Here is a 10,642-nt window from a genome sequence, read left to right as displayed (position 1 = left end):
TGCAGTGGAACACATACTATGTACCATTTTAGTACATATTGTTTTTACATTTTTATTCTTTATGAAAGTTATAATTAAACCTTATTTTTCTTAATAGCATCTAGGTGCCAACTTTAACAGTCATATAACACTGTTTTGAAAAACAAACTTAAATAATTTTGAAATAATTTCTTGACTTGTTTCAATGTAATTTGAAAGTTAATTTAATTATTGCAATTCATTTCAAAGTTGAATGTTATAGGAGACCTATTATGCCCCTTTTTACTAGATGTAATATAAGTCTCAGGTGTCCAGAATAATCCAGAATGTGTCTGTGATGTTTCAGCTCAAAATACCCCACAGATCATTTATTATACCATGTTATAAATGTCTCTTTTAAGGTGGAATCAAAAGCATGCTGATTTGGTGTGTGTCTCTTTAAATGCAAATGAGCTGCTGCTCCCTTCTTCCTTTCCAGAAGAGGGCTGTGCCTTTACAGCTCCTGCTTCAGATACTACAGCAACAACAAATCAGAACCAATATGACTAACAGCGTAAATACCGGAGTTCAGCCATATATGTATGAATATGTATATCTGGTCTCTGTGCATACAGTGAGAGACAATGATAACTTTAGCTGCATTAGCTATGGGATCAGCTAACAAGCATATTTGGAAAGACGATTTGCAAACATTCACAATATATAAAGTGCGATACTTACATATTCAGGATATAAAGCTGGAACACAAACAGTTGGTACTGATCCATGCTTGAGAATAACATTTAAAAAAAAAACTTGCTTTATATTGACACTCATTCACAAAGCAGTTCGGTGTAAAATGATTTGCACAAACATACACACATTTTTAATATTTTTGGGCACATTTCCTTCAAAAACAAAACTTGTCCACTGCGTCTTCAGTGGCTCTGATGCCGGGAGTACATGAAGACTCTTATGTTCACTTTTACAGCCAACAACAGAACACTTATGATGCTTGCGAAGCTGAGACATTATTCTTCTCACTGTTTCACTCAGGGGAGGATCTATGATAATAGGGTGGAGTCCGTCACCAGTCGTTGGCAAGGCCTACTCTAACATGATGTCACTTTAGAGCGGAAACAAAAGCCATTCATTTTGACACTGTTTTTGATTAATAGAAATATAAGAAAGAGGAGTGGGTGGACTTTTAACATTGTAGGGTGGTTGTGTACACACTGCCGACTCACATTTCTGTACAAACACCATGTAAAAGTGAATTTTGCATAATAGGTCCCCTTTAACTCTTATGCTGTAGTTTTATTTTTATTTTTTTTCGTAAGTTGTTGTAATAACATATCCTTTAGTTTTGATTGACTGCTGTGAGGATTGGAGTTCACCTAAAATTGTCTAGAATATACAGTGCAAAAACAACAACAACAACAACAAAATTAAACTCTGGAGTCAATCATGGAAAGTGGTTCCACAAGTTTGAAATTCGTTTTTTTTTTATTAAAATGACCATGTAATTTCAATTAAAATACTTCACCCCAATAAAATGTATTTGCAATTCTTTCCATAAGTCCTGCACCCCTGAGTCTTTTCTTTACTGTTGTACATGAAACTAGTAATGAACAGGTAGAATTCAATGAAGCTGTCAGCTGAGGACATGTGAGGTGTCTATTTATCTATTTAACTAGAGACTCTGATGTACTTATCCTCTTGTTTAGTTGTATCTGAGCCTTCCACATCTCTTTCTGTCCTTGTTAGAGCCAGTTTCCCTTTGACTTTGAAGACTGTAGTGTACACCTTTGTATGAAATCTTCAGTTTTTTTTGGCAATTTCAAGCATTGTATAGCCTTCATTCCTCAAAACAATGATTGACTGATGAGTTTCTAGAGAAAGCTGTTTCTTTTTTGACATTTTTGACCTAATATTGACCTTAACACGTGCCAGTCTGTTGCACACTGTGGCAACTCAAAAACAAACACAAAGACAATGTAAGCTTCATTTAATGAACCAAATAGCTTTCAACTGTGCTTGATATAATGGCAAGTGATTTTCTAGTACCAAATTAGCAATTTAGCATGATTACTCAAGGATAAGGTGTTAGAGTGATGGCTGCTGGAAATGGGGCCAACATATTAATTTATTTAATTAAAAATCAAAAAGTTTATAAAAAAAAAAAAAAAAAAAAGAAATGGATGACTTGGACTGAATAATTAAGAAAAGCAGCCAACAAGTGCCCAACATATAGATGGGAACTCCCTCAATACTGTTTAAAAAGCATCCCATGGTACCTCAAGAAGTTGGTTGAGAAAATGTCAAGAGTACATTTCTGCAAAATCTAGGCAAAGGGTGGCCACATCGAAGATGCTAAAATATAACATAGTTTTGATTAATTTTGGATTTTTTCCCAAAAACTATGGGAACATAATTCCCATAGTTCCATTTCTATTATTCCATGGGGGATTATGAAAGAATGAGTAAGTGACCCTAAACTTTTCAATGGTAGTGAATATGTACATCAGATATACATAACATCATAACAAAATATTAAACACTAACATGTCTCCCCTTTATACTCATCTTGCACAAAGACACATTATATGAACATGGGCGGATTAAGTACAACTGGTGAAAGTTATTTTAAGAATGGACATTCACTGAATACTACTAACTCTTTTACAGTATATGACCAACACATTGTGCAGAATATGTTGGAATGATCAAAAAGAGTTGGAACAGTGTGTAGGACAGGTTTTCCTTCTTTTGCTCAGATGCGTGAGCTTCGAGAAAGACTTTATGGAGCACAAGAACATAGATAAACAGGGCGGGGTGTGTGAGTGCGTGTGAGTGGGGAGGGATGGCTGTTGCAGGTTTGCGATGCGGGGCTGCATCTCAATGATAAGAAGCCGGCCAATGTAAATCACCTCGAGATCGAGAGAGAGAGAGAGAGAGAGAGAGAGAGAGAGAGAGAGAGAGAGAGAGAGAGAGAGAGAGAGAGAGAGAGAGAGAGAGAGAGAGAGAGAGAGAGAGAGAGAGAGAGAGAGAGAGAGAGAGAGAGAGAGAGAGAGAGAGCGCGCGCAGCAGCTGCCGACCGACCAGCCTCCTCTGCGGGACAACAAAGGAGGCGTCGGACTCACATCACGACTCCTGTCAGCAGAACCCAACATCTGAGAAGAAATCCTGAATATTCCCTAAATCTTTGTCTTCTTCACATTTTGGCAAGTATAAAGGTTTATTGTTCCTCTTTAAGTAGATAAACCGGACCCAAGTCTGTATGTTACAACGTGCCATTTTTTTATTCGAGTTCCAATTCATTTTTAATAGCTTATTTGTTGCATAATAGAATTGAAACAGCCAAACTGGAGCCAATGCTCCTATTAATAAAAAAATGCTAGCTAATTTTTAACTTAACTTTAACTTAACTTAATTTCCTTACCACACTTTTTTTTATTATTATTATTATTAGCCCAAATTTGCCGTTTGACTGGACGAAATGGAGGAACATTTTGACGAGAGGGAAAAAGTTCAGCGCAACAGCCGCAGCAGCGCTCGAGCGAACGGGCTGATGAGTCCCACTCACAGCGCCCACTGCAGCCTGTACCGGACGCGCACTCTCAAGACTATCAGCTCGGAGAAGAAGGCGAAAAAAGTGCGTTTTTACCGCAATGGTGACCGGTACTTCAACGGCATCGTGTATGCCATCTCTTCGGACCGGATTAGAACCTTTGACGCTTTGTTGGCCGACCTGACCCGCACTCTTTCTGACAATGTCAACCTGCCTCAAGGGGTCCGAATCATCTACGCAATTGATGGATCCAAGAAAATCACCAGTATAGACCAGCTGATGGAAGGTAATACGTTATCTGGAATGATTTAAACCTATAGAAGAACCCTCACAATAATGTGATGAATGGCTGAAAATAGATAGACAGACAGACAGACAGACAGACAGAAAGACAGAGAGACAGACAGACAGACAGACAGAGAGACAGACAGACAGACAGACAGGCAGAGACAGACAGACAGACAGACAGATAGACAGACAGACAGATAGATAGATAGATAGATAGATAGATAGATAGATAGATAGATAGATAGATAGATAGATAGACAGATGATATTTGGGCATGTACATATTTAAATCTCACTATGATTTGGGAAAATATATGTTACATGTATAAAATTGCCAGTATTTTGAAACTGATGTTCTATATACGGTACTGTATGTACATGTAGCGTACATACAGTATGTGTGTGTGTGTGTGTGTTTTACATATATTGCCATGCAGTATATCAGATTTTATATGGGAAGATGACACATATTACATTTTTAAAAAATCTGATTGCATGCTGTTGTATGAGAAACTTATAAAAAATCTCCTTGGAAGTCTCCATTGCTGCTTAATGGCTTGGATACATTTGGAATTTCTCTTTTCAAAAGTAGAGCAGTAGAAGTGACGACAATGATGTAAAATTAGGGCACTCAACGATGAGCATTTAAGTGTGCATGGGCTTCTCCAGGCTTTTCTTACATGTACACAATACTTTTTTCAGCTTTGAGAAACTTTGCCAAATATGCCTTTATTATAGCCACTCATACCAAAATCTAATTCTGACACAGAGCATTTGCATTTCTAGTTCAAATCAATACATTTTAACAGAGATGACAGCTCAATCTATAGATTGCCTCTGGATTTTCATCCCTAGAAAAGAATGTTATGTACTTGTCATTGAATCTCACACATATTGTACCATGTTACTACATTCTTTCTATACTACATTCTTTCCATAGGTGAGAGTTATGTTTGTGGCTCCACCGAAGCCTTTAAGAAACTCGACTACACCAGCAATGTCAACCCTAACTGGTCAGTGAATGTGAGGGCCCTGGGCTCCAGCAAGTGCCCCACCTTTCTGGCCAGCTCCAAATCAAGGCCGCAGTTCAAAGAGAGCAAGGACTTCATCAGACCCAAACTGGTCACCGTCATCCGCAGTGGAGTGAAGCCTCGGAAGGCAGTTCGCATCCTGCTCAACAAGAAGACTGCCCACTCCTATGAGCAAGTTCTTACTGACATTACAGATGCTATAAAGCTCGACTCTGGGGTTGTCAAGAAGATCTACACCCTTGAGGGAAAACAGGTAAGAGGATCTTAATGAGTGTTTCATGGAAATCTTGGTACTATGTTTGTGTTCTGGTGCTATTTCAGTGTTTCTTGCGATCTGAAAGAAGGATATAGGTTTTGTGTTGTGTTACTGTGGATTTTTTTTACATTTTGTTGTGGCTAGAGGCGAATAATGCATATGATTTCAATTCAGACAGCAAATGCATTTTCTTAAGTTTAATTTGTTTTGTAAGCTCTCCTCCTGACCTGGCACAGTAAACTTGAGGATTTAATGAGATTGCTAATTGGGTTTTCAGATAACAGACACACTACACTGTAAAAAGTAGTAACCTGCAAGTAGTAAATGTTTACCTCAAGGAGCTGTTTCTACTTGATTTAACCCTTAAAATTAGTTTTGAGTTGATTTAGTAATAAAGTATTAGTTCACCCCAAAATGAAAATTATCCCATTATTTACTCACCCTAATGCCATCCCACTTTCTTTCATTTTAGACTTTCTTTCTACTGCTGAAATGAAATGAAGATATTTAGAAGAATATTTCAGCTCTGTAGGTCCATATAATGTAAGTGAATGGTGGCCAGAACTTTGAAGCTCCAAAAAGTACATAAAAGCAGCATAAAATTAATCCATAAGACTACAGTGATAATGTAGGTTTGGGTGAGAAACAGATAAATATTTCTGTCCTTTTTTCTATAAATTCTCCTTGCTGCCTAGTAGATGGCGATATGCACGAAGACAGCAAATCGCCGAAAACAAAAGAAGAAGAATGTGAAAGTGAAAGTGGAGATTTAAAGTAAAAAAGGACTTAAATATGGATCTGTTTCCCATACACACCTATCATAGCACTTATGAAGACATTAATTTAACCAGTGGAGTAGTATGGATTACTTTTATTGCTGACTTTATGTGGAGCTTCAAAGTTCTGACCACCATTCACTTGCATTATATGGACCAACAGAGTTGAGATATTCTTCTAAAAATCTTAATTTGTGTTCTTTGGAAGAAAGAAAGTCATAAATATCTGGGATGGCATGAGGGTGAGAGGGTGAGAGATTTCTTATTTTCAGGTGAACTATCCCTCGAAATACTTGTAGTTATTTTTTGTTCTTAGTTAACAGATATTGACACATGTAGCACATTTATAGGTTACAATTTTTTCAGTGTAGAGAAATAGAAACATTAGAAATTAATAATTTATCAACAACCAAACTCCTCTCCCAATGTGATTGTACTATATCAGGTGACTCAAATATGGAACTACAATAACATTGTATCTTTAGATTTCTCTTAAAATTACATATTTATTCATCAAAGGCTTTAATTGTCTCTTTTGCCCTATTTCTCCAAAGTAAATCCTTAAGAAATGTGCATGAAATAAAACAATGTGGCTTTTGTTATTTAAACTCTGAAAAATGCCCCATCCCACAAGCCTTACATAATAAATAATGAAATCTCATTACTTGAGCATCAAATGCTACAGCTAAAAACTCCCCCTAACCTGAAGCAGTACATACAGGAGAACTAGTGTAGTTTATGAATGGAAATCTGTGTCTGTGCCCACGCACACTCGAAATCAGAGAATCAGTATCTCAGAGTATACAGAAATAACTCTGGCTTCTGCTCTCATTTAAATTCCTCCCACCTTTCTGAGCTGCTCTGAAACAGCTGTTCCCACCCCACACATACAGAATGATAGAAGGACACACTCTGACATACATGAACATATACAAACAAATTTTGTCTCGATCATATGAACTGAATTGCAAATAACATCTCTGTACCGCCACAGACATCTCTGCACACATCATTGATCAGCCAGATAAAAGATGCAAATAAGGAGGTGCCATTTAGCTAAAATTCATAAAACACTAATTATTCGGCACATAGAGCTAATATCTCTCCGATCTACTGCACAACACAGAAAGGATCTCTTTAGGAAGACTGAACCGTGTCCTTGCCTTTTCTCTTTGAAAAGCCCTCCGATTCACCTTGAATCAGAAAAACTCAGGAGCATGTAAGAAGGGTTGTTTCATAATGTGTTGTCAGCCATTTTGCATTATTGTAGTTATCAGTATTTGCAAGCACTTGTTAATATGACTTCATGTATAGTAACAGAATTTATTTATTGTCATTTTATTTGTTTAAATATGTAATGGGATTAGTTTAAAGGTATAATGTAGTTCACACAAAAATGTAGATTATCTCATAATTTTTCACCCTCATGCCATCCCAGATTAAGGAAACATAAAAGTAATCCATATGACTCCAGTGGTTAAATCCATATCTTCAGAAGCAATATAATAGGTGTCGGTTGGAAACACAACAATAGTAATTTTTCCTCGAAATCTCCACTTCATCTTTCACTTTCAGATGTGAAAGTGAAAGTGGAGATTTAGACATACATTTTGATCGGTTTCTCACCTGTACCTATTATATCACTTCTGAAGTTATGGATTTAACCACTGGAGTTTTATGGATTACTTCTGTTTCCTTTATGTGATTTTTGTAGCTATAGAAGTCTGATCGCCATTCACTTGCATTGTATGGACCTACAGTGCTGAGTTATTCTTCTAAAAATCTTTGCTTTTGTTTTGATGAATGAAGTCATACACATCTGGGATAGCATGAAGGTGAGTAAATGATGTGAACAATCCCTTTAAATACGATTCAGTATAGATAGCTCCTACAAAATTCTCTGTGGTATTAAAAAAAAAAGTGTGGGTTCAATACAAGTTAAACACAATATGCAGCATTTGTGGCAAAATGATGATTACCACAGAAAATGATTTTGCTTCGTCAGCAATTACGTAATTACGGTAAGGTACAGTACATACAACAGAAGTGAAAGGAGCCAATCCATAAATGTAAAAAACTCATAGTTTCAAAAATGTAATGACAAGATGTAAACATCATATGTGTTAATATTATTTTAGTGTGATAAAATCACTGTTCTTCATGATTTTTAAGAGATAAAATCACTTACCAGGATTACAGGGTTTACCGTTATGTCATCATGACAACAAAGTTGTAATATTGGATATAACTTGACACAGATAAGGTTAGTAAGCGATTTTATCACACTAAAATCATGTTAACATGTATAATGTTTACGTCTTGTGGTTCTCCTTTTAAAACAGTCTGTTTGAATGTTTATGGACTGTCCCCTTTCACATCCATTTTAGGTATTGTACCTTACACTAACTGCGATTTTTGCTTTTATTTGTTTATTTATTTATTTTTATTAGCGAGAGCCGAGTTTAAGTAATTTTTTGTGGTAATCAACATAATGCCACAAATGCTGTCTATTGAGCTAAACTTGCATTGAACCTGGAACAATCCTTTCATGTGTGTCTGATATTACAGTTGTCCATCACAGCCGTGTTCACCATCCAGATGAATTAAGAGCATTATGGACATTGCTAATTTTAGAATAGGGATTGATTGGGCCTGAGGGAGTTGTTTGATGAACTACCCTGGCCAGACTCAACTGTCCCACCCCATGATTCTGTGCCGACTGTACAATTATAAACAAAAGCAACAGAAGAGACAGTGGGAACATCAATAGAGATCATGAAAGATCTGTTTGGGTTATTTAGCGAAAACACATGAGCACAGGTCATTTAAGTGAAATGGAATATGGAAAGGGGAACAATAATAAAGTAGTAAAAATGAATCATCATCTTTATTGTCCAGTTTCTGTATGAAAGATCAAGCAGGTCCTTTTGAATACAGAATTCAGGCGTGGAAGCGGCTTGTGCCAATATTTTTGTTGCAGTTCTTACTTTGATGTTTTAAGTAAATCTGACTGTGCAGGTGATTGATGATATTTCTTGTAAAGGGAATTGTTAAAGGTTGATGTAATTGAGCAATGAAACCCATACAGTAATTCATAATAACTACTAATCCTGTGATATCTTCATCATAATAGGCTCATCCCTTTAGTCTTTATTGTACCACATAATTGCAGCCTTTATACAGTGGGTTGATGTTGTTTACAAAACTTAGATTGAAGAAAAGACCCTAAGAAACTTGATAAAATCCATGTACATTTAAAATCATATTGTAAATCTGTTTATTCTGGTGTGTGAGTTGGATGTATTGTTGCCAGTATATAATTACTCAATAGACTAGTGGTTTTAGAATAGTTTAGATTATACTTTGTAAACTTTGGATTTTTCTGCTGTGTTAATGTTTCATTAAAGGGATGGTTTACCCAAAAGTGAATGCTGACAGGGAAAAATCTGGGGTTAGGGATAATAAAATATGAAACGCTCTGCACTGTATAACATCCTTTACAGCTCAATACACTCACTTTACAACCTGCTTTTAGGGCCCCTCTGTGTGCATTTCACCCAGAAAACTTGAGCTCACATGTTCCTATACATTAAAAAAAAAAATAAAAAAATACGCTTTGGACACTGAGGGAAGTGCTTCGAATTTAGGAATTCACGGTGAGATTAGTCTGTTTTCTATACCATAGAGCCAACACCTGCCTTCTGATGCCTTTTCAGCACCCTTTATGATCTTAAAAATAGATGCCAGATGCTAGAATATATTTCAGATGCATAGCCTGTGTCTCTATGTGTAAATGAAATGTGAATGTATCCAAAGAGCTCTTGATTGAGTTTTTGGGTCTTTGCCTGGATCTCTGAGTTTCCTGACACTTTTCTGATAACCTGTATAATGAGGTCAGAAAAAGATGAGCAAGGCCTTATTCCATCTCACATATCATAAAATGTTTCTCTGAATTTTTACTGTAGAATGAATGAAAATAATATATTTTTAGATTTCTGTCACCTGCTGTTTTGAATAGAACATTCATTCCAAAGTCTGTACTTTACAGTTAGGTTAACATTATTTATATCATGAACTACGGTAACAATGAACAATATATTTTTTGTACAGCATTTATTATTCTTGGTTAATTTTTCAATTTATAAAGCTACAATTGTTCATTATTAGATTATGTTAGTTTATAATGCATTAACCAAAGTTTTTTTTATCCCCCTTTTCTCCCCAATTTTGGAATGCCCAATTCCCACTACTTACAAGGTCCTCGTGGTGGCGCGGTTACTCACCTCAATCCAGGTTGCGGAGGACAAGTCTCAGTTGCCTCCACTTCTGAGACAGTCAATCCGCGCATCTTATCACTTGGCTCGTTGTGCATGACAGCGTGGAGACTCACAGCATGTGGAGGCTCATGCTACTCTCCGCGATCCACGCACAACTTACCACGTGCCCTATTTAGAGTGAGAACCACTTAATTGTGACCACGAGAAGTTTTCCCCATTTGACTCTACCCTCACTAGTAACCGGGCCAATTTGGTTGCTTAGGATACCGGGCTGGAGTCACTCAGCACACCCAGGATTCTAACTCACGACTCCAGGGGTGGTATTCAGCGTCAATACTCGCTGAGCTACCCAGGCCCTCTAATGTATTATCCAATGTTAACGTATAACTTTTAATTGAAGAAATGTATTGGAATATGTTGAAATAAAAATTAACCAAGATTAATTAGTGCTGGAAAAGTATTATTTACTGTTAGTTCATGTTAACT

The 10,642-nt window shown here is 36.6% G+C and overlaps 1 protein-coding gene across 4 annotated transcripts in view; it reads left to right on the top strand.

Moving 5' to 3' along the window:
- Positions 1-2,999: 2,999 nt before the first annotated feature.
- Positions 3,000-10,642, top strand: part of LOC127636008 (serine/threonine-protein kinase DCLK1-like) — a 51,588-nt gene continuing 43,945 nt past the window's right edge. For all 4 annotated transcript variants that reach the window (XM_052116354.1, XM_052116358.1, XM_052116353.1 and 1 more), the window contains exons 1-3: positions 3,000-3,182; positions 3,431-3,815; positions 4,757-5,100. In XM_052116354.1, coding sequence (XP_051972314.1) covers positions 3,458-3,815; positions 4,757-5,100 — 702 coding nt within the window. In that variant the 5' untranslated portion in view covers positions 3,000-3,182; positions 3,431-3,457. The remainder of the gene's footprint in view (positions 3,183-3,430; positions 3,816-4,756; positions 5,101-10,642) is intronic.

The sequence above is a fragment of the Xyrauchen texanus genome, chromosome 43, assembly GCF_025860055.1.
Source record: "Xyrauchen texanus isolate HMW12.3.18 chromosome 43, RBS_HiC_50CHRs, whole genome shotgun sequence".
NCBI lineage: Eukaryota > Metazoa > Chordata > Actinopteri > Cypriniformes > Catostomidae > Xyrauchen > Xyrauchen texanus.
The sequence above is the reverse complement of the archived record's forward strand: the minus strand, read 5'-3'. Positions and strand labels throughout refer to the sequence as shown.